Below are 25688 nucleotides of genomic sequence, written 5' to 3' on the forward strand. Positions count from 1 at the left end.
TTTTCATGCAACTACTTTAGGACTACAGGGAATGGCCTCAAGTGGCACCAGGGGAGATTCAGGTTGGATGTTAGGAAATAGTAAAATGCGGGAATTTCAAGGAGATCATGAATTCCTCCTTCTTCACTCTGTAAGGTTATTGACTGGGGAATTCTCAAACAGCCATTTGTGTGAAGGTGAGAATCTGCTCTTCAGTTCTCATACAGTCATCTGTATAAACAAGAAAACAGTATGGACCTGTTTCATTTGTTCTTCCCAAGAATGCTATCTGAGACCTTTTCCTGCCTGAATATACATTGTAGATTATAGCTGAGCTATTATGTTTAAGATTTAGCTTGTTGCTGTCTCTGAGGCGGTAAAGTAGAAGTGGTTTCACTATTTCAATTTAGAACTTGAAGAAGATAATGCTTTCCATGTGTTTATTTTTTTCTTTTTTTTCAAGCTTGCTAAAACGCTGAGCAGTATCAGAGGTTATGACTCTGTACATTGACTTAGGATCTATTTGGATCTATTTTATTTTGGCTGTTTTTCAGCTTCTGCAGATCTGGACTTTTTTTTTTTTTTCCTAACTAAATCTTAAAAATTATTTTTATGTATAAAAATTAAATGATGCTGTGGTTCTGTGTAACTGCTGAAATTTTAAGCCTACTTGTGTAAACCAACAGGTAAGGAAATTTGTCATGAACGAGACAGCAATACCTTAAGTAAGTAACTTTTTGCAAGAGCAGATTAAAAGCATTAATTTGGAAAATGCAGACTATTATAAACTGGCAGTAGTTCTTATGGGATTCCAGAATTGCTTTAAAAGATTAAATTCATCTGAACATTTTGTTTTTGTTTTTATTAAACCTTATTTATTTTATGTTGTTGAAAAATATATTCCAATTGAGATTGCTGTGGTGAAGTTTGAATGATTGTATGCTCTCTGATCGCAACACCTACGTAAATGCATTGTGTTGTTTTAACCCAGCAGGCAGTTCAGATTCACACAGCTGCTTGATTACTGTTCCCTAGTGAGATTGCAAAAAGAACTGGAAAGGTAAAAGCCTGAGAACTTGTGGGTGGAGATAAAGCAAAAGCTGTGTACACAGGAAGGAAGGCAAAACTAGAACAGTTGTTTAACCACTTCCAGGCAAGTTACATGTACTTCCTGGCACCATTACATGTGATGGTTACTTGGAAAGAAAAGTACTGTAAGCCCAAACGTCCACTTCTCCTCCTCCTTTCCTCCCAGACTGTATAAGTGAGCATGACATCATATGATTGGGAATCCTAGACTATCAGTTGCATCCTCATTAATCATTACCCCTCTTTCCACCCTAAGATATGTACACAAAGATCAATCGTATAAACTTACCACAAAACATTTGCTGGGTTCCTTTAGTCCATGACTTGGCTCACTTCTGTTATGGTGGTAGCTCAGGACAGGAGAGATAATGCATTGCTTACAGGTATAGGGCACCAAAGCCAAGTCAGGTTGCTGCTGCACTTGCATTGCTTCTTGTGAGGCTCATCCTCTGTGGGTTTGAGTGGTTGCTGCTATAGGACTTCCTATAACACATAACTAAAATCATGGGTTAAAATTTAAAGGTATATCCATTACAGTTTCTGCCCTTGGTCTCTTTGGAGCAGGCCATAGTATGTAGTTACTTTCAATATTGTTTGCTCAAATGTGGATAATTATCTCAGATTTTGGATTTCAGAAGTTTATTAATGTTTATGAGAGATTATTCCTCTTTGAGCAAGAAAGAAATGGCATGTTCTACTCATTAGTAAGGAGGCATCTATTTTCTGAAAGCTTTTGTTCTTTACGAATACATTGCAGCTATTCGTTTATGACTTCTAAAAAATTGGGGATATACTTACCTACAGTATCTAAAGAAGGTATTCCAAGTTTAGCACACTTTAAGTCTGTAATTATGTTGAAATTAATTTTCTGGGAATTTGTTTCAGCAAATAAAGCCAAAATAATGTACTTTATAGCTCACTGCGAAGATACAGATGACACCAGTCAGTCTGCAGTCACAAAGAGCCTTGAAACACTTAATTATAAAACCTGGATTATAGTGTCAGTCATTGATTTATGATTTTAATATTAGCTAATTGATTAAAACATATTAAATGTTCCAATTCATTTACATTCATCATTCATTGACTGGCTTTCAATAAGTGATGGAAACTTGAGACTTGTCCTTTACAGGTTTTTAAAGGAATTTATCTTACCTGTGCTTCTTATAATTGACACAAATTGCTAAGATAGGTCAGTCGATGCAGTTTCATTCTTGTTATTACAGAAACATGAATTTATATAGCTCCTTTCTGAAAGTCCCAATGCTATGAACGTAAGTACTGCAGCGAGCTCTAAGTATTAACATTTGATTGAAAAGCACTGCTGTATAAATATGCGTAGGCCCAGCTATTAGAGAAGTCATTTCTAATTTAGATGCTTGTAAAACTGCTTTGCTTGCAGCAATGAAACATAGACCCTAGAAGATGCGTGCAAGACATTATTTCACATTCTGGTTAATGTTGCATTCATTTCTGTGAAGTCAGCAGTTCCTGGAGCTTGAACAATAAGATATATGCTTAGAATTCTTCTGTATCTTGGTAATGAATGAATATTAATACATTTCATGACATCCTTACACTTGTTGCTATTTAACTGCCTTGCATTTAGTTAGGTTGTAAATATTGCAGGGCTTGATCCTTTTTTTTCCTGTGCAGTAGTGAGAGTAATTCTTTAATATTTTTTACTTTTTGGATTTTTTAATTTTTTCATGTGTGTATGTGTGTGCAGAGGAATTAATTGGAAGTTTCACTGATGTCAATTAGATGCCATACCCCATGTGTAACAGAATCAGAATTTAACCTAGAATAACTTCGTTTGAGCATCTGCTCTTCATAATAATCTGATACAGTTTTCAGTGTTAAAAGAGAATGTTTATCATATATCATGCTCCTAAATCCTGATTGACATTTTAATATAATTTATTTTTTTCAAATTAACTGTATCATCTTGCTATATATTGCTATAACATAGTAACATTTTAGCAGTATAAATCTAGTAAGAGAAAAAATCCAACTTTCTTTTCAGTCATAAAAAGCTTGCACTTCTAAAATGATGATTGAATATTTGCATCTTTCAAATGAATTTTCTGACTAAGAAAAAAAATTGTGATGGTTGAGAGGAAAAAAAATACTTGTGAAATTATGGTACATCAAGATTATATGTGTATATATATATATATATATATATATGTAAAGTGTATATTTGTGAGAGATGCACAATCATTGCATACATAACCCAGTAGGTTGTGTTGTATTGATTTTTTTATTTTTTTATTTTTATTATTTTTTTATTTTTTTACTTTATGCTTCCCAAACTGGTATTTGAACCAGTTGTTCTGTTTGTAACAGTAATGTTTATATATGCTAAAAAATATGCTGTGAATTATTTTCATGAATACAATGAGATTTCTTAGCTGCTGGGCATTTCTTTAGTATTTATTTCTTAGGAAATTTATTTCTTTGGTAGATAATTTATCCATAGGGAAGATTAGAAACTCTTTGAAACTGCTGAAATAAGAAACGTTAAAAGTAGTAATAATCAAGGTATAGAATTATAGAATCATAGAATGGCTTGGAAGAGAATTTAAAGCCCATCTATCTCCACCCCCTTGCTGTGGGCTGGTTGCCACCCATCAAGTCAGTTTGCCCAGGACCCCATCCAGTCTGGTCCTGAATGCTCCCAGGGCTGGGGCACTCACAACTCTCTGGGCAGCCTGTTTGTTCTGGTGCCTCACCAGCCTGCGAGTAAAGTATTTCCTCCTAACATATAATGTAAATCTCCACTCCTTTAGTCTAATACTATTGTGTTATCCCTGTCAGACCATGTAAAAAGTCAGTCTCCTTCCTGTGTAGAAGTTCCCTTTAAGAACTGGAAGGCTTCAGTGAGGTCCCCACTGGAACCTTCTCTTCTCCAATCTGAACAAGGCCGACTTCCTCAATGTGTTGCAGAGGTTCTCCAGTCTTCTGATAATCTTTGTGACCCATTCCAACAGATCCACATCTTTCATGGTGCTCCGTTTTTCCCGCTCATCTTCTCGTTACCATTTTCCTTTTCAGAACAAAATCATCTTAGACCCCATGACGTTCAGCGAGGCCCGCTTCAGGCCATCACTGGAGGAGAGGCTGGAGAGCATCATCAGCGGGGCGGCGCTGATGGCAGACTCCTCGTGCACGAGGGATGACCGCCGGGAGCGCATCGTAGCCGAATGCAACGCCGTGCGGCAGGCGCTGCAGGACCTGCTCAGCGAGTACATGAACAATGTAAGTGATGCATGCTTAGCACTGGTTTCTTTTCCGCTAAATTATTCAACTTTTCTCTAGCAAAAGGCTCTAACTGTTTAAAAAAACCAAACAATTATGCTTCTTCGTATGAGCGGTTTGAATCATTTCATTTTTAAATATCTTGCAAGATTTTGGCAGAGCTTTGGTGCAATTAGAAGTTCACAGTGTCTTTTGGTCTGTGAAGGAACTCCTTGCTCCCCATAGCAGTAGCATTGAAGTTCCTTCTTGTACACTAAACAGCCATCAAATAATCACACTGGGACAAAATACTTTTTAAATGGAACCTAGTGGCAAGAAGTGTCAATAGATGATGGCCTGAGAACAGTTTTCACTAGTGAAAATGAATACAGTTCATTATCAAAATGATATTCTCTGTGCAGTAATGGTCGTGGTGTATGTTTGTTAAGATGATACCTGTAGATGCTCATGTGAGATAATGTGTCAGCTGTGTGGGTTAATCCACTGAAGGTCTTTGCTTTCTGTTGGAGCTATTAAATATTCTGTATCTGTGGAAGCAGTGAGTAATATTAATCAGCATTGCTGTTCCCACAACAAGATGCCTGCCATGCCCTAAGTACAGCTGTTTGTGGAGGGACTCAAGAGCTGTTGACAACGTGGTAGTTGCAGTGCGCAGCCTTTGTTGTACCTAACTTATCCCAGAAAATTACTCCTGAGTCTTGTGGATGATGTGTGAATTCCTAAGCCGTATAAAAAAAACTTAAAAATGCCAACTTACTGTTGGGAGAACTATAAAGAAATGCTTTTTTCCCTTTAAAAGAACATGATAGTCACCATTTGAAGCTAACAGTCCTTGTGGCTATCATCACCTTTCTTTGACCTTCTGGGCACTGGAATGTAATACCAATGCAAACTTGTAAATCCTCTTTACAAAGAGAATTATCTTAAATATGATACGATTATGATCTTAAATATCTGCAAACAGATATGTAAACAAACATTCTCAGAATGACAATCCTACTTTATGCTTGTCCGTCGTCTCTACCAGGCTATGACTGCAATTTTTTCATCTGTTTTTCTGGAATCGTATCATTACTAAGACTGTCCAAGGATGAGCTGTTAACATAGTCGTGTACATTGTTACACAGCTATATGGTATGCTGATAAATACCAAAATTGAGTTATTTTGAGGTACAGATAGAAACGATGTTGGCATTTTAAGGTATTCATTCCAAATAGTCACTGTAAGAAGTAACTTAATGCTGGTGGAGAATTTGAAATAATATATTTTCTTCTGTTATTGTTAACTTGAGTGATGGTTGGAAAGTTCTTGTAATGTGATAGAAAGCAAAGTCTAAGCTCTTGCATTCTTGGTTAGTCATTATGAAGAGGCTTTGATGGAAGGAAATGTTCTGGATTGCTTGCTACGAAATCTTGCTATGTAGAATTATTAGTTAGGTGTCATTGTTATAGGTCTTTCAAAAAGAGATCTGATGGATTGTCATTTGTCATTGCGGTGTATCTTTTTAAGGGCACAGGTTTTTGGAAGTAAAATGCACTTTGCCTTCTGACCAGAAACACTCTTTATTTTATTTCTGACCCCGTCTGCAGAGAACGGAAAGTTTTAAGTGACTGTAAGCATTTATGAACACATTGAAGATGGCTCACAGCCTCCTAGTTGTTGCTTAAACACATAATGGTGTTAATATCTGTTACCATGGTATCTTCAATTTTTCTTCCTTTTTTTTCTTAATTTTAGCTATACCACACCATTTCTATAATTATGACTTTTCATGTTGTGTATGGGAATATAATTGACTTAAGCTCCTTTTTGTAGTGATTGAATGCACATTGTAATGATTAAATATATAATTGATTTCCTAAAAAGTGAAGTACTTCTAACTTAAACGTGCCCGTGAGAGCAGAATTTAAGAATGATATTGTACTAAACACTGCCTAAGCTGTTCATAGTGGATACAAGAGGTGAGATTCAGTTTACATCTGAAGACACTGAAATCTGTTTTAACATGTAGATACGTATAGCTAGCTGAGGATCTCAGTTCATCTAAAGTAAATGCTTAGTGACATTTTAAATTACTGGTTCGGGTAATTTCAGATCATTTGAACTGAGGCTCTTGGCCTCAGTGTGCCAATAGGAAGCTTTTGAATCTACTGTAGGTCTTGTGTTGTATCTGCCAGCCCCACATCCATGTGCTGTAGGAACAGCAAATGGCTTGGCTTCTACCTTAATCAAATCAATTGAGCCTGAGGTGTTTAAGCTTCTTTTATAACTGATGGATATCAGGTGAATCCTGTTAAGGCCTTTCATAAGCTGAGTTTTATAATCTGATGTATTATAAGCTGAATAACTCTATCTGAAGATCTCAGAATATATGAACTAATGAGAATGGAGGATTTTATTTGCAAAGTTTTTTAAAAGCTTGGCTAAGTTTCAAAAGGGTGAAACTGAATCATGAACACTAAGCTGCCTAACATGATGAAGTTGTGAGTCTGTACCTCTGAGATGATTTGGTGAAGATGGACGTATTTGACTTCTGCCTGCAGAGGCTTAAACCACTGAAATCCTTCTATCATTTCAAATCACATAAAATATTTTTTGTCCTTTTTTCACTTCTTTTGATAACACCTGGAAAATGATGGCTCAATTTGGTGGATGATTGTTGATCTTATCTACATACTTCTCTGATACTTCTCTGATACAGAAAGCATAGAACAAATTGAATATTCAGTGGTCCTAGTGTACAGTTTCAGACAATGCAATTGCTGGATACTTGCAATGTCATTTAGAGTGAATGCAAGGTCAGTTGTTCCCCAGCATAAAACTTTTTCTTTCTTGTTATCTACTTGTATGATTGGGAATCACAGGGGACTTCAAACTGCTTAGTAGCCAAGTAGATTCTGTAATCCTTTTTTCAGTGTTAAACATTGACACTGCATAGAACTGTGAAAATTTGTTGTAGTTTGCATTCTATCTTACATTAAATTTCAGTACATACAAAAGTAAAATATAGTGGAAAAGAAACACTCAGAATGGAATTGTCACTCTTGAAGTTACACTGATTTATTTATTTTTATTTTTTGCTGTTGTATCTGTGGATGGTATTCAAGACACAAAGAGGAAACTGGGAGGGTTACAGGCAGTTGTATGAAACAGACGGTTGGCTGTGTGATGATACAAGCTGCTTGTGCTTTCTGTCTAAATGCTAAAGGCAATGCAAGGAGAAAAAAAGGTTTTTTTCCAGATTTTGCTCCAAGATAAGGAAATAGCATCAGGCTGAACAATGTAAGAACTTCTGCTTTTTATGTAGCATAGGTTGCGTTAGAAAACTTCCTCCACCTGCAGAACACCCACTGTGCCCACCTCTTTCTTAGAAAGCTGCCTGTGGAGAGGCATGAATCTTATCTTCTGTGCTCCTGCAGGGCTTTTAAAGTACATTGGTTGTATCTCCTGATATTCCCTGCACCTGTAGTCTGTTTTCATCGCTAGCTGCTTTAGCAGCTTTTGGCAGATCAATATACTCTGCTGCAATGCAAAGGAAGATTTAACACACACACAATGCTGTTGTTTCCCCTGTTTGTTTTTCCAGTGTTTATGGATCCATCACAGGATGCCGTGTAGATTATAATGTTCCGAAGGTTAGTTTTATGTCAGGGAGAAATCTCTCTGTGTTACCCAAAGTTTACCAAATAAGTTAAAACTGTTGTGCAGTTCAGAAAACTGGATAAATAGATACCATAAGTCATCATATGGTTTGGTGAGCGAGATGCAAGATTGGTTAAACTAAATTTCCAGATATGTGGCCTAGGGATATGAGTGTAAAAAAATGCAAAGGCCACTTTCAGAATGTTGGCATCCAAATCTAAAAAAAAACAAAACAAAAGTTCAGTTAGAGAGAACAGGGCAGATTTCAACTTTGAAAAGAAAAATGGTGCTAGTTTAGTAAATGTCCTTTTTTATGTCATAAAAAATCATCATCATAGAATCATAGGATGGTCTGGGTTGAAAAGGACCACAATGATCATCTAGTTTCAACCCCCTGCTATGTGCAGGGTCGCCAACCACCAGACCAGCCTGGCTTTGAATGCCTCCAGGGATGGGGCATCCACAGCCTCCTTGGGCAACCTGTTCCAGTGCTTCACCACCCTCTGTGTGGAAAACTTCCTCCTAATATCTAACCTGAAACCTCCCCTGCCTCAGTTCTTTTAAAACCATTCCCCCTTGCCCTATCACTATCAACCCTCGTAAACAGCCGTTCCCCCTCCTGTTCATAAACTCCCTTTGAGTATTGGAAGGCCTCAGTGAGATCTCCCTGGAGCCTTCTCTTCTTCAAAATAAAGAAGCTCAGTTCCCTGAAGAGAACTGTCACAACGGTAGAGGACTGTGACAAGACATGGTTGGAGAGGTGTGTTCTGATTCTTTGTTCCATCTTCTCAGATAAATATTGATTTGTTCTATGTCCTACATATTGAATGAGATTTTTTTTTTCAAGATGTCTTCAACTCAGATGTTTCAGACCCAATTCAGAGGTTATTTAAGTAGTGTTATTGTTGTAGGAGGTTTTTGAATTATTGTTGCTACAGATTTTTTTTCCTGGTATCTTTATGAGTTCTAAGCATTAATCATGTATTTGTATAACTAGAGTCTCACTGTATTTAAGAACTAAGAAAGAACTTCTATGGAGATGACATATATACTGTTTCATTATTGATTATATATCTTGTAGCAGATATCTGGTAATACATGCTTTCCATTTTTCTTATCAGTAGCTCTGTCAAAATGTTCTTCCAGAATGATCTCTCTTATTTCCATGCTGAACTCAACTTTAAAATCTTTTATTTCTGAGAAGCGGAGGGAAGAAACATCTCAGTTGATTAGATTATATGGAATATCTTATCTCTTAGAAAAATGGAAGTATTTTTCCTCAAAATCTTAGATAGATGTAACATATGCAATCATTTGTTTAAAAATAATAATAAACCTTTATTGGCTCCTGTTCTGCAGAGAATGAAATATAGTTCAGCAGAAGCTGTTAATACAACTGTTTCCCAGTTGTTTAAATGAAGGCATTGTTTAGTGGATGGCTAGCTCTGATCGTGGCCAATTTTCCTGCTATTTTGCTCTTGTGGGTCCTTTATGACTTGTGTTGCAGGCTGGTAGGAAACAGCAGTCCTAGGTACTTTTTAGCTCCAGCTCTTAAGCTTAGATTCGTGGGTTAGCAGTGTATTGCCAAATTCATGTAAACCAGCTCCGGGCACTCTTTCTTGCAAACACGAGAGTGCTGCTTGTTGATATCTGGTTAGGATGAGAAAAGAAGAAAATGATATATTTAGAAAAATATGCTTTAAAAAGATGTTCTGACATCCTTGGTTTCAGTGCCAAATAAAGACAGCTTGTGAATTTTGGGTTGCTGTGGAGTATCACAGACAAATTTGGAAAGTGGTTGACAAGTGAGTAAGCCACGACTGTTAAAGATCTCTGTAACCAATTGAGTTCTGGCTTGGAAGGAGTACAAGTGCACATTTGAAAAGATATTTCCCATCCAGTTCAAATACCTACTTATCTGCTCTAGCCTTTGGACTTGTTAACTTTCATTCCCACCCAGTGCTTCTGCTTTCAGCTACTGCTACCATTTCAGAAGAGCTTGGGTTTCAATTTATTATAATTGTGTTTCAGGACAGAGAATGCACAGTATTGTTTGTTGACTTTTTTGACTACTCTTTGGATTGAACACATCTTTCCGGATTCCTTGTATTACTGTTATATAATATATATAGGTGTGAGTTTCAGAGTTCTACAGGCTAGGCTTGTTTTTGTTGCTATTTTACTGATATTACCATAGGAATAATGTTGCCTAGTGTTTGCTCTTTTTAATCTTGTTCTCTAAAGCTGCTACCTATTGCTGACTGCTGTTCACTGCAACTGAGGTGCTACAGGCAATAATTCCTGTTTCTATAGAAAAGAAAATGTCATATCTTGAAGATGCAAAACATAAGAAAACAGGGAGGGAAAATACAAGTCTCCAGGCAGTTTTTCTCCACAAATATATCAGTAGAAGGTTTTAACTTCTCAAAGTAAAACTGTAATGCTGCACTACATGAAAATGAAATGTCCTTAAAAGACAACTAAAGTTACTGTGCTTGATTGGAGAATGAAAAAAACTGATAGCAAAGGGAAATCTATAAACTCTCAAGATACTGTCAGCTCCTGTGTTTAACAGCTCCATTTGAATTCATATTTAAAAGAGAAAGGCAGTAATTCTTGAATAACCTTGCATAAGGTTAGCCTGGGTGACAGTGAGAGATAAATTACTGTTATGAAATAGGATGATGTCTGTAGCTATCCTGGGATGGAGGCTGGGCTGAGTGACAGGCGACCGAACGCTGAGTCACCAGGACTGACTGATGTGACCATGACCACTTTGGCTGGACAAGATTCTTGTTGGTACTGTGGTTGAACAGTGAGCTTTTTGAAGCATTTCTAGAGAAGAACAGCTTGTCTGAAATTGTCCATATTGTATTTCAAGCTGGAGATAAGCTCATTTACTACCCACTTTACACATTGGGATGTTATACAAGCAGTTTTGTCTTCCCTAACTTGAAATAAACAACTGGAAACACGGTAGTTATGACTGGAGGAGAAGAATATGTTCCCAATTTGCAAATAGTTTATGATGTGCCACAGTGTTTCTTCTCAAGTACTTTAGGCTTTACGTTTATGCATCTCTCCTGAGTGCCTCAACTTCTCCTGACTGTACGTAAATCACTAAGTATGCCACCTACATTATAACTCCAAAAGGATTCAGCCACATTTCAAGGAACCTTTTGAGTCTTATTTTTTGATCATCGGGGCCTCATAGGAGATGCCTAGTTTCTGTATGATATGTTTACAGAAATGCTGCACTGCTTACAATTATACAAGTGAGGTTTTTTTTTTTCCCCACTTTTTGTCTTATTTGCTCATTTCTGCATTTTCTCAGTTTGCAAGTCCATGTTTACATTTATTTTTGCAGGAAATTCAGTTAACAACATTGTTTTTTATCAAAGACAAATAGAAAAGCCCTCAGCAAAGCAAGTCTTGATGCCTTGGGAATGCCTTGGCAAACATGCAAAAAAATTTGCCTTGACCTCTCTTGACCTTTCTTTAGTCATAGAATAACACAGCCCTGTGACATTTCATCTGAGTTATGACTTGTGGGGCTTTCTGAACTGCACTACTGATGGCTTTGGCTTGGTGGTGTCCATTGGAGAGCCTTCTCTAGGTACCTACTGTATGCTGTATTTGTAAAGCTGGACCATGATGTGCCATTGAGAAAGCTTTGTATCTCCTGATAACGTGTAAACAAATAGAGATTTTTGGAATCTGAGGCTGAATTGCAGTATTAGGTTGAATGATGTTTCTGACAAGGTATTTCCCTCCGAATTAGCATGGGAGTTTCCTAGATTGCTTAGTGAATTCAACTGAATGCCTGTATGTGAGGACTTATTTTTTCGTTTTCCTTTATCTCTATGTACAATTAATGATGTAGTTGACATGAAGGGTCGGAAAAAATATGGTCTGAATGATGTTATGTTACAATCCTTCTGTGAATTCTCTTCCTTAATATGTCTTCATTGCCATTCCATTATTAACTAAATGCATTTTTAAGAGTCCTTTTGATACCAGACAGATTCATTACTGGAAATCATGCAATTATATTTCAGTAACTGAGAAGTACTGAGTATACTAAGAGTGCCTGCTTCTTTTAAATTCAGTATGTTCAGACCAAAGGAGTATTGAAAGAAAAAAAAAAAAAAAAGCATTAATTTTCCTTCTACTGAATGTTGTATTTTAACTCATTTTATCTTGTATTAATTAGTTTTGATCTTTCTAAAATGTGTTCTTACAGAAGTAATGACTTCTGCATCACTGCTTTTAATATGCTGGAAAGCACAGCAATAATGTTTGTAAGGTTAAGGCTATCTGAAAATAATATTGTTAAAGCTATTTTTTTTTTCACCTGTAGGAAAGACTGAATATGTGGTGTGATTCATAACTTTAATAATTTTTCTTCATACCAGAGTTAGCATTTATGGGTCATTATTTTGTTATTTTTCCTAGTCTGCAAGTCAAGAGAAGTGAGAAAGATTTCTCACACATTTTATACTATATTTGCAGAATTATGATTATCTCCATGTGCATCTGCCTTTTTTGTATGCATTTCAGTTTCAATGCTTGTACAGTATGTCCAGATAACATATTGTTATGCAATGTAGGCTTTTGAATGCAAGGTAAAACATTCAGAGTGCCTTTAAGAATCACTGAACAGCCAGGGTTGGAAGGGACCTCAAGGATCATGAATCTCCAACCTCTCTGCCACATGCAGGGCCACCAAACTCCCCATTTAATACTAGACCAGGCTGCCCAGTTTTTTAGTGTTACTGGGAATGCATCAAAATAAGCATGAACCGAATAACATTAGTAAGCATCAGAAATCTGTATCCTGAAGGCTCCGTAACATCTTCTGTTCACTTAATGATTTTTTTAATATGCGCAGTATATGCACATTCTTTCCACTGAGGAAAATCTGAAGGTATCAATGGAAACTCAAACAATATATTAACTATACACATTTGTGTCTTTGAGATATTATTATTCTGCAGGTGAGCAGAGGAGAGTGTAACCATAAAGAGACAGTGGGACTTCATGAGAGTATGAGTGCATACCATCAATGTGTTCTTTGTCAGGGCATTTGTGTCCCAGTTTAGAAAATGGGTTTGTATCACTTCTTTTGAGCATTGCCAAAATGTGCCATAGCAATGCATGAAGTCAGGTTTGAGCAGTTTGGTAGACTTGCTTCCTTCTCATTAAGAGCCTGCAGAAGGCACGTGGAGCTGAGGGAAGGACAGAGGATGTGAAGAGAAATTGATGCGGTTGAGTACCATAAAAAAAACATCAAGAATCCACTTTCCCTCAAACAGGCAGAGAACGCAAATCTATGTATGAATGTTATTATGGTGCTTACACTTCCAATTAGCAATCCAAACTACAAAATCAGGGAGTTACAGTACTTTCCACTAAGCTCTGCTTTGCATATACTGTGTTGGTTTGAGTTATTCATGTTTTTACCTACACAAAGAATGATTTTAACTTAGAAGATTTCTTATTAGAGAAATGACATCTGAAGTCGTGGTAATAGATGTCCAGAAGAGGGCACACTTGCATACCAGAAATGTTTTCTACCTAACTGGAGATCTGCATTCTGATGTGGTATAGCTGCAATCAATGAAAATGTAATAAAATATAAAATGAAGAGGTTAGTAGTTACGGGATTTTTAGAAGAAAATAGATTCAAAATTTTATTTGAGAAAATATATATATTTAAATCCAGTTAATATTAAGTGTGTTAATTATCAAATACAAATTGAATGTTAAGTTCTACTTGCATTTCTTTTAAATGCCTTGATAATTTTATATTTCACTAACAGATTTGGCAAGCAAGGGATAAGAGCTTCCTCTGCCCTTCTGAAATTATTTCAGATTTATGATGCAAGACTCAAGAACACAGGCAACTTAGTAAAGATTAATTTACAAATTGCCTTCTACAACAGACATAAGATAAAATACAAAGAGATATATCCAAGTTTGTTGGGCTTTGACATTTGACCTGGAGAATTATCTTATGGTTTCATAAATACAGTAGACAGATTGTGTCTGCTGACCCAGTAACTCATCACTTTTTCAGAATTATGTATTAGACAGACTCTGGGAGGATGTGTGGTTTATTTTTGTGTCTTTACTTGAGGAATGAAAGGCATGAAAGGCAACTATACTGTAAGCAGCTCCCTGAAACAGTGAAATAAGAGGAAACTGTTGTTTCATTTCATTAAGGGCTGAGCTGGAGGAATAATTTCTTTCCATATTTGGATTTTTGTTTTGTAATTTTACATATTGATTCAGTTTTCATAATATTTGATAACATTTGGAGAATTTTTCAGAGCCTTTCCTTTTAGCAAAGATTAAAACTATGTCAAAATGTTGTAGCATGTATTTGACTTCAACAGAATGGAATGAAATGTTTTGTGAAATCTATTTCTCTATAATAAAGCTTTAAGCTTACATGCTTTATAAAGTAAGGTATGATTAAGCTTAGGGTAACGTATTGACTCTGTATTTTCACAATACATATGTTATGTAGGTTGTTTATATGTTTGTCAATTAATTAACTGATGCCCTGACTAATTCTTTCATTTGCTTGTCAGTTATTAAAAAAAAAAACATAAAAAATGGAGAAACTCAGTTGGACGCATTACAGCATGTGACAACGTTGGAAATTGTTTCGTGCATTTGGTCAGGTTTTGAGTTAAGCACACAAGTTATAATTTCTTTTTGTTCAAAGGAAATTCTTCCTATTTATGGCTAGGATTAACTCATATATTTCATAGCATCACAGACTTTTTGCATTGTGGTGAAATATTTCAGTTTGAAGTCAGAGATCCCCAAGAGGCAATTCTGGAGCTTCAAGTGGACAGTGACTGAGTTTTTTCTGATAGCATCTAAAATACCTGGGGGCACGATGTGTAGTAATGTAGTTACTATAAGGCTGTCAAATTCATTGCCAAATCGTATTTGAATCCTGGGATCAGATAAATGAGATTTTAATTAGGTTTTAAGGGTAAGCTGAATAAGTAGATAAGGTAGAATTAACCAGAGACATATTAATTTAATGAAATCTTTGGTTCTCTTAAGCTGTTGTATTAAACACCATTCAGTCTCAGCTGAAAAGAGACATTGTATTGGGTTAGAAAGAGTTTGACAGTGATAGGTAAGACAAATGATGGTATCAGATGTAATCACTTAAACACACAGTAACATAACTGCATTATCTGGAACACAGGGAAGCCATGAAACTGGTTGGCATTCCATTAGCTGTATTTTATCATAGACAAAAGAAGCAATTAAACAGAACCCCTATTTAATGGTTTCCAACCTGGTTGGACCATTCACCCAAGGGATTTATGAGGCTATTGAATTGTGTTATTTGTTTTTTATATGGAGCATCAGAAGTTGCTGTGATGTGAAGCTGTTGTAACCATTTCTTGTAAATTCCTTTTCTTTCTGAACTATCTTAATGATTTTTTTTTTCCGAACATCAATTAGTTTTATGAATTGCTAGACATATAGGAGGAGAAGAAAAAGAGAAAAATTGAAAAAAAAGAGTGGGAGAGGAATTTTTTGCTATTTGAGTCAATCATGAAAGCATTGGCTCATCACAAAATTATGTCTTACCATTCTGAATGGGTAGGTGAGCACAAACCCTTATGCATGCCTTTTGGTGCCTGCATGTATGATGAGGCAAATTCCACAAGTGTCAGCAAAGAGTTATTTGTCATTATGTGAATGCATAAAAGATTCTATCAGGGATCTAAAATGTAAGAATTGTAAGATGTAGATATCTGCATGAAAGGCAGTAAAGCAGATTCTAATGGTTTAAAATGTGATTGTATATTTGTTGGGTTTGGGTCTCAGGTTTTATGGGTGCTGGTTCATCTCGTGTTCTGCATGGATAGCCAGCAGACTATGAATCCAAAGGTTCAGCTTCAAGCATTTTGTCAGTGTGAATTTAAATTAAAAGTTATGAAATCAAATGTTTAAAAAAACAAAGCATTAAGTAGTTAATGTTTTGCAATTCCACATCGGGTTTAACTGATGAAATACATTTTGAAACAGAAATACGCAGACAGTTCATTTCTTTATTTATTTTTCCCAGAATCTAACGAGAAACTGTTTACAAATCTGCCTTAGGTGAAAAACCTTTTATTTCTCTCTTGAAGCATTTTTTTTCTTCTTTCAATGTAAATAATAATAATTTTAAAAAATGAATAAATAAATAAAAGATACGCTTGATTGCAAGTGTGCAGGACTAAGCTTGCAAAGTACGTCTATATCCAACCATTTGTATGTACCAAACAATAAAGCTTGAAGGCTCATTAGCCTGGAATGACCCAACTGTGTTTTATGCATAGGGGTCATTTCTTTACTAATGAGCCTCTAAGCCAGATGGCTAACCCCACAGTAGTCTAACTGCATTAGTGTGATTTAGATTTTTAGGCAAATTGCTTTTTTTTTTTTTTTTTGTAATTAACAAACTGGAGCTGGTGGCAGTGCTGATAGACAGCTTTTTATAGAACTGTGTCAAACAAAGTATTTTGCCTTAGAAGATAAATGGCTAATGTGGCTCTTCTTTGTATTAATTTCTAATACAGTTGCTCATTTCGAGTGATCATAGTTTGTTAGATGCTATCCCCGCGTTCTGAACAGAAAGTTAGTTTGGTTGTTTTTCATCTCTACTGGATTTTTTTTCAGTAGCCAATTAATCAAATCCATCCTTATTGCCTCATATCTGGGTACAAAAGAGAACGTGAAAGAAGAATGATCTGCACAAGTGAAAGGAAAAGAATACTGTTTGCTTTTTAATATCTGTTACCTTCTAGAATTCCTCATCCAGAATTTTTAATTGTTTTTATGAATTTAAGATGTCTCAGGTGATTGGGATGACAAATTACTGCTCGTTTGGGCCTGGGTTTGTATTTCTGGAGAAACCTTTTCCAGTCATGAGGAACCTGGGCATTTTGGATTCCCTCTGATGAGCTGAAAGAATTTGACACCTTCAAAATATGCTAAGTTTTACGTTGATCATTTTCGAGGGATGCTTTTCACTCACCATTGTCTAAAGTGTCCTCAGGACAGATTTGGAAATAAGACAAAATTTTACATAGAGAACAGGCCTTAAGTCAGGATGGAAGGGCAGTTTACAAAAGACAAAGTCAGAAAGAGTGTTCTGGAGATGGCTTTGAAAGAGTGTTTCAAACACTGCATGAATGAGCATCCGTGTCCTTTTGGCAATCCCATATTTGAAAGAAATTTTGATACAGTAGGTTGTTCGTGTCTGATATAGTAACTTCAGATGATGATTTACACATATCTTATGGGCTTTTGTTGCAGTGATGTTAAATAATTCTATATAGGTTCTCAGCACTGAAAATTGCTCTTATCTTGAAAGGAGGTGGCTACATTTGAAGGAAAGAACATAAAATGGGTCAGATTTATGTGGCCCGGTATCTCTTCTCTGATAATGGTCACAGGGGGTGACTAAAGAAGAGTATAAGAACCTGACAAACATTGTGATTGTGATTCTTTGCAAAATTTATTCTCTCTGCCTCGAGCAATTTATGGTCCAGGGAGTTCCTACACAAAAGGTGATCTTTTTTTGTTGAAAAAATGAATAATTTAGGATCCTTTCTTAAACAGTCTGTAGAGCATTAAGGATTTTAGAGATGTACACAACTCTCTAGAGTAGCTATTTAGCATCTTTTTCTTTTTCTTTTTTATTCCTTTTTCCCCCTTCAGCTTTATGAGTTGTATAGTCCAGGACAGATCAGAAAGGAGAGAAATGCAACAGCTATAACTCTTTGGTAGTTTTCTTTGTAGGTATTTTAAAACTTTATTGAATCAGTTCTTTAAGGAAACCATCAATTTTTCTTGCATTTTTTTTTTATTTGATTTTTTTTTTTTAAAATTACATTTGGAATACTGAAACAAAACTGAAGACACAGTGTCATGTCCTTTAAATGTATCAAGTTCAATACATGGAGATTTGCTTGCCTAATAGACATGTGCTTTTGTTTTCCAACCATACCTGCCTCTCACCAGCTGCAATAACTTCCAAAGCAACATGGAGATATCCATGATGGGAAATCTCCCTAAAATTATCTGTAAAGATATAGAGAAGATGGACTGGCACCCTCTGGAAGAAGGAATAAGCCACACTTCCTAAGTAAGCCATGTTTATAAAGTCCTGGTGGTAGGTGCCGTGTCTTCAGGTGCTTTTCATTGCATATTGGCATCGTGTAATCAAAATGGAGAGATGGCAATGCACTTTTCTTTGCCAGAAAATACTGCAAAATGTTTAGAAAAGCTTTGATTCAGTAAAACAGTTTTCCTATAAGCAGTCAAAGTCAGAATAAGGGCCTAAACTACATGAGATAACTTTCTCCTGAAAGGAAGAAGAAAAGCGATGTCAAAACATTAGAAAAGTAAATGAATTTAGATGTGAAAGTGCAAGAAAATCTTAATGCTTTTTTGATTTGCCAGTGCTTATAAATCTGTATTCAAGAACTTGGAAACAGATATTTTTTTCTGAAGGAGATACTAATCAAGGTGGAAAAGAGCAGGTGATTTTCTGTTTTATTCTGACTTGTGCTCATATTTCTTTGACTACACATTTCCTGATATATTAGGATGTTCATATGCATGTGTATTTCACATTTTTAACTCGTCTCTCTTTACCCAAAGCCAAATGAACTCGCACTGAGTGTTCAGTGTTAGGTAAAAGCTGTTTTCAAATCTGTCGTTACTTTTAAGGCTTTTTTCTTTCAAGATTGAACTTCTACTTGCTAATTAAGAATGTGAAGTTGGTGTCTGAGTCATACCTTAATTTGTATTATGGGAAATGTAAGTAGTATTTTTTCTCTTTGCTTTGTGTTGCCAAACTAACAGAATGACAATAATGTAACTCTTTTTTTTTTTTTTTTTTTTTAAATCAAACCATATAATTAAATGACTATGAAAACTAAAGAGTATTTCACATTTACTGAAGAGTGGTTACACTTTTACTGCCCTGTAAGCAAAATTGTAATAACAAAATGATAGAGCATCATATACTGTGTACATTTTTATTTGTTAATAACAAATTTAAAATGATAAATACATTTCCTTCCGTAAAGTCTCCTGAGAATCCAGTAGCACTGTAAATGTTATCTGCAGTTCTTTACAATTATAGTTTAAATAGACCAAGTCTAAAAGGAGTCTGCCTATTTGATTTTCAAATTTGCATCACTTAAAATCCAATCAGACCAACTGTTCAGATTTTTATTAGGTATGGAATACACGAATGGGTTCATGGCCACGCTATGTATAGCAAACACATACCTTGTGTTACAGCATGGCTTATCTAACTTGGTTACTTAGCATGTGATTCGACCTTCATCTCACAGAGACTGCTTGCTGACTCCTTGAATTGTTACTATATTAAACTCTTCGATTTTCAGTAACCAGTGTTTTATAGGCCAGCAGATTGCATTTGGTTTTGTGAATTTGCTGTAACATATTGAGTTTAACGGATTTATGCAGGAAAGTAAAAAATAATACAGCAGGCACTCAGAATTTTAGAACATGAGGGCATTAGGCTTGCAGGTGTCTGATATGGACACTGGCATTGAATATTTTGGTATGAAAGGTAATCTGGTTTTGACAGAACGTTTAGCCATTGCATTCAGGTGCATTGCATTTGGGTGGTAATCTGCATGGTTTTATCTACAGGAGACCATAGTGACCATGTGATGTACAACATTATATTCTCACTGTTTCTAAAGACAGAGGATTTGTCCAGAGCATGCTAAAATAGATTTTAAAGGCCTGAAGGAATAGAGTCTGTATAATCATTTCTTCGTGTAGCATCCTTTGTTACTTTTAATCATAAGGTAGAAGGGGGAATGTTTATTTGATGTTTTGATTATAATTGTTCATTGCAAGGTGGGTCTAAGAAAACAAGAAAAAAACAAAGCCATTGGAAAAAAAAGAAAAGAAGTTCATCTCCTTTCTTACCTATTGTGTAAAAGCATGAGCTCTGCCTTTGCCATCCAAATACATAATAATGCTCTCCAAACTTTATGCTGTGGAAACATCTTTAAAATATAATAGACAAACTTAGTTTTTTGTTTTTGTTTTTGTTTTTCCTGAAAATCCTGGATATTTATTGCCTTGTTAGAACAGTTTGAATATTTGAGGAGCTAAGGAACAAAGCAGATCTACCATGGTAACTTTTTCAGTGCTTTTGAGGGACTAGCTGCAGTGTTTGATCTTTGCATCCTTTGCAAGCCATGAATCTCTCCCTGGTTGTCCTAAGTGATCCATAGAAGAGCTGAGTTAATCTACATTTTCAGCATGGGAATCTTCTTGAGGGAGGTGTTAAGGTTTTATTTCAGATGGAGCCTTTTGTGGGCTGGATCATCTTCAAGACGATTGAAGCGCTGGTTGAATCCCCGACTGTGATTATTGAATCCAAATAAGAATCTGATGAAAGAAAGGGGAGAGAGTTTTCAGTAATGCCTAGTATAGAGTTTAAATAGTCTTACAGTTTTCTGCTTTTTTGTTTCCAAAAGGCAATAGCTATCAGATTTTCTGAAAGAACTGAATACCAGATAGCACCAAATGTAGAGAATTTCTGTTGAACAGTTGAAGCGTTCAGTATCATAGGAAACTAGAAATTATAGGATGTGAGGGAAAGAAATCTTAATATAGCTACTAACCACTATTTTTATAAAATGCACCATAAGTATTATGAGTGCCAAGAATATCCTAACCATCATATTGATTTTATAATGTTTTTCCTGACTCTGGTATTGCAATGCAGTGACATTTCATTACAGTCAATGGAACTATAATAACTGAAGTGCAACACCAGCTGAGGGAAATAAAATTAAATCTATCTTCAGTAATAAAAAAGTGACATCCACCAAGAATAGAATACAGGCCAGTTCTGTAGTTTTAAAATGTTAAATTACAACCAGCTATAAATAAAAAGTAGCTAACAATCAGATAATATCATTTCGCCTAGATTTCTTCAGAAAGTTCCTAAAGCAAATGCTTATGCATGTACATGGATATTCACCTTCTTTAACAGAAAGCCACACAATTGTGACATATGCATTTTGCAAAAGATATTTCATGAGGTTTCTTAAATATCTTCCCATTCCTGGTGACAGATAAATTAAAAATAAGCCTGTTTGAGGGATTGAAAAATATAAATCTAGCCCTGCTTTGATACTATTAGATTTGCATACAGAATTTTCAAGAGAATGGACTGCTATGCATTTGTGTATCATTAAGCATCACTGGATTGGAAATTCATCATGCTTCAGTGAATGAGTACTAATACATTTGATTAAAGGAACTAATCAAACTTAAAACTAAAAATAACCTGAACTAAAAATAAGTAAAAATAACTAAAAATATAACCTAAAAATATATATGCAGCAAATTTCTATTTGCTGCAGTAGAGTTGAAATGAACCTGCACAAATATCGTGATACTAAAAGCTTTCATCAACAGATGTATGTTTTTTCTTGTTCTTCTTCTTCTTCTTTTTTTTTTTCTTTTTTTCCCCTTTTTGGTTTATTTTATTTTATTTTTTATTTTTTTTCTCAAAGAAAATAAAGTTCCTGTCTTTGCTTTGACCCCTCATCTGACTTCTTCGTGTGTAGTGACTGTGCTTGACTAGCAGCTTCTATATTGGTTTTTGTTTTTTAACATGGTCTGCTAGTAATAGGAAAGAGGGGAGTGGTTTAAAAGAGGGAAGATTTAGATTAGTGTATTTTAGAGGAAAATTCTTTACTCAAAGTGTGGTGAGGCACTGACGAAGGCTGCCAGATCAGGTGGGTGGCAACCCACCCTATTGGCAGGGGATTAGAACTAGGTGATCTTTATGATCCCCTCCAACTTAAGCCACTCTAATAACAGGTAAAATAAATTAATTATTGGATTTTGGGCGTAAAGATCCTCACTTGAGAAAACAAAGTTGCTTTCATTGATTTGCTGGATGGTAGAGGTTTTGGCAAATATATTTCATGCACTTCATCTGATTCATAGCAATCTGCTGAGGGTTGCTATAATTACATTTTGTGAATTCAAAGAAAGAGGAAACTTGCATCCTACATAGGTTTGTCATGGCCTAAAATGATAAGATGGTCCATGTTCTCAGCATTGTGTGATGTATTATTCCAAAAGAAATTATTCTGTGTGCATATTTTGCTATATATAGAGCACAGTGTCTAAAAAGCATAATGCGTAACAGTGTATTTCAGTTAATTTAGCTAGTTTAGGGAAAACAACATGCAGTTTGTCTTCTATCTTCATTCAGTTCTCTCTAGCAGAAGGAGGTCCTAAACTCAGAGTTCCTTAACTGACCTTTTGAAAGAGTTATTAAGAATTCAGAACAGTTCTTACCATTTTCATCTTGATCTTGATGTCTGTATTACTCTTAGTAGAGTCATTTTCGTTTCTCTGGCTCCTTTCAAAATTTCCTGACATTTAACTGACAAGATCTACCTGGAACATAATGCGTGAAGACCCCAACTGAAAGGGAGCAGAAAGAGCCTGACACTGGGATATGAAATGCAGCCTTCTCCTGTCACTTTGATATTAAAGCACGCCTGGCACCTGCAGCCCTACTTCTCTGATGTGAATGGTAAAAAATGTAGTTGAGATAAGTTATAAACTCATCTGATTTCTTCTTTACAAAGGTTTTCATTATTATTTTCTTCATATCTGGAATTCTATATTTTTGAGGGGCCTGCAAATATATTCAATTTTCTTTCATATTCCAGAAAAGATACTTCTTCCTATCCTGATATATTTAATTGATTAAACAGGTAAGCGGCAGAAGCTGGCCATGGATGTTGGGAAGACCCAGTTTCTTTCTGTTCTTTTTGAAATGTAAAAACATTTTCATTGAATTCTTATAAAATGCTATTCTGTGGAGAGACAGTATATTTGGGAAAAGAAAAATTCCTATTTATTGTCATTATTATTATATCAGGGTGGTTAAGGGACGAATGTGAATTTAACAGTCACTCAACACTGCATGTTTTGTAGAAGGTGCTTTTGTACCTAGCAGTAGTATTTTGGACTTAAGTAATGAGGGAAAGCAGGACAGTCATGATGGAAGTCTACATTGATGGGGAGGGTTGGTCTTCCAGTTGTTGGTTTCCTTACTGAATCATTTGCTAGCATCTGTAATTTCTTGTAGGGAAACCATAGGAAAAATGGCAAACTTGTCTTTGTATCTGTCTCCCTAAGAAGAGTGAGAGGATTTTCCATTAAAAACACTATCAGCTTTTGGAACAAGTTGCCCAGAAGTCTTCAACTATGCAGCTTTTCAAGACTATGGTAGATAAAGTCTTGAGCAACCTACTCTGATCTCATAGCTGACACTGCTTGGTGCAGGAGATTGGACTAGGGGAACTCTGAAGTCTCTTCCAGCCTGTATGATTTTATGGTTGAAGAAAGTTTGTACACAGCGACAGGCCATTTGACGTTCAGAATTCTTGCTTATTTGCAGCTGACAACAAGCTATTTCTGGCATTTTGCAGTATGTGCTGGAACTGGTATTCTTGTCAGCTTAAAAAGCAGCACAGAAATAGAATATTAATTATTAATGGATACTGATTTCTTGTAGAAGGGATAGCACCCAGGTACACTTAACTCCAATCTGACTCTCCATATGCTTCTGCCAATTTTTAAGCTAAAAGCAGGTGTTGGTTGCTTTCATCACACTTGCTCCTGTCTTGCTAATTAATATAAATAAAAATAATCACAGTGTCTTGGTGGTTTTTTTTTTTCTTTTACTCAAATTAAGAAAAATTAAAAGGGCCTTACTACAAAATATACTCAACTTTGTGAGGTAAATTCTGTACAGAAGTCATGGGCTTTGTTCTTTGTGCAAGTCCTGTATTCTACAAGAAAAGATTATTTGAGCATAAAGTTAACAAACAGACCAACAACAACACATACCCACAAATACCCACATTCATTTGCTTTTCTAATTCATTTAGAAAAAGAAAGAACACAAGTTATAGAAGTACTTAATAGTTGACTAATGAAAAAAAAAAAAAAAAGGTTTATTAGATTAGAGGTTGAAGGTGGAAGGGTCTTCTTTTAACTGAGAGGCATTTGTTCTGTCATTGCTTTTCAGTATAATTTTGCTTCTGCACGTTATGACAAAAAGTAGTATTTGTAAATTGTACCCAGTTATGCTTTCAAGCATTCTCCATGTCCATTTGGAATTATTTTTAAAATATACTTTAAGTTTTCTTTTCTTAGCCAGTATGTTTGAAAAACTGCCCCCACTTTTCCCCCAAATATGATTGCAATTTGCTAATAAATTAACTAAATATAGAGCTTAAGGACATGTTTGTATTCCATTCCTTGTAAAAATTCAGCAAAACAGCACTTGCCAGATAAGTTCTTCGCTACTTATCATTTCCAATAGAAAGAATGATTTATGAGTACTCTAGGGAAAATGACTTTCTGCAAACCTCATCTTTCATAAAGCAAAAGAAGACTAATGAGGGCCATCTTTGTTTTAGAAAATAAATCAGGTTTCCTTGCAAATGCATCAGATTTCCTAATGCATCTGTATTTGTACAGCAAATCTGTTGAAACACTGATTTGCATTAGATTGTGCTAGATCATGCTGATTTATAAGAAAAAGAGCTCACCTTTGAAGTAAGTTTCTTTTTGTAGTTTTCCACTACAGTTCTTTGAATTCTGTGACAGTACTATGTGTTCAGTTAACCTAATTAAAGTGCATTGATTCTCACTTAACCCTTGTTCAAACTATGGAAGTAAAACTGCTTTCCATGGGAAACAGGCTTTTAAAATGTGTTTTATGAGAATGTAGAATATTCTTTTCTGATGAATGAGCTTTGATGTAAGCCTTCAAAAGATGAACAAACGACAACTTTATCACTGTATGACATCATGCAAACAGAAACAAAAGAAGGGAATATTCTTATCCTAATTCATCTAAATGACATATGTACTTGGACAAAAAAATTTTGGTTTTGAGTTTCTGGACAAATTACGTTACTGTGGCTTCTCTGTGGAGTTCAAATTGATGAATCTGTGTGCTGATTCCACAACAATCTTTCATTAAATTAGTGTTAGTAAAATCTGAGCGATAATCCACAGTAAATAGCTTTCTTAACCACAATTACACTTTAATTGCTTCGTGAAAAATAAGCCTTAAAAGAATTTTTAGATATTTGAGGCATCAAAGAGTCAGAAATTTCTTATTCTGTTTCCACAAATTTTGTTTTCAGGCCCAACATTTTTTGATGATATAACTGATGATTATCAATGCCACTCTTCGCTACTCAAACATGATCAGGAAAGGGAAGTTTCATGTAGTTATATCCTTCACTCGAGAAAGGTTTGAATCTGACTTTTTGGGGGGGTTTGAAAGTGCTTTCCAACTTTGTACTGAAGATGAGAACAAGTAGTAGAAAAGCTGCATGTGCATTTGAGGCAGCACCTCAAAATTGTTTAATTTTAAAGGCTCAGAGAAGCAAGTTTACTATCAGAGCTCAGGTTCTGGAAGAATCTGTATTGCATACTCAGAGAAGGAAGAGAGATCAGAACTTCACTGTTTGCTGGTGGTTTTCCATTTGTGGAAAAACCCCCACAATCGTATGGATCTCGATACGCTTGCAATGCTTTTCACTCCAAAAAATAATTGCTATGAAATCATGTGAGGTGAGCA

The 25688-nt window shown here is 35.5% G+C and overlaps 1 protein-coding gene across 4 annotated transcripts in view; it reads left to right on the plus strand.

The window, feature by feature from the left end:
* CTNNA2 (catenin alpha 2) overlaps positions 1–25688 on the plus strand; it is a 453719-nt gene that overhangs the window by 129302 nt on the left and 298729 nt on the right. For all 4 annotated transcript variants that reach the window (XM_052682457.1, XM_052682450.1, XM_052682451.1 and 1 more), the window contains exon 7: positions 4126–4329. In XM_052682457.1, the coding sequence (XP_052538417.1) occupies positions 4126–4329 (204 nt within the window). The remainder of the gene's footprint in view (positions 1–4125; positions 4330–25688) is intronic.

Source organism: Tympanuchus pallidicinctus, unplaced genomic scaffold (assembly GCF_026119805.1).
Source record: "Tympanuchus pallidicinctus isolate F22 unplaced genomic scaffold, pur_lepc_1.0 scaffold2, whole genome shotgun sequence".
Lineage (NCBI taxonomy): Eukaryota > Metazoa > Chordata > Aves > Galliformes > Phasianidae > Tympanuchus > Tympanuchus pallidicinctus.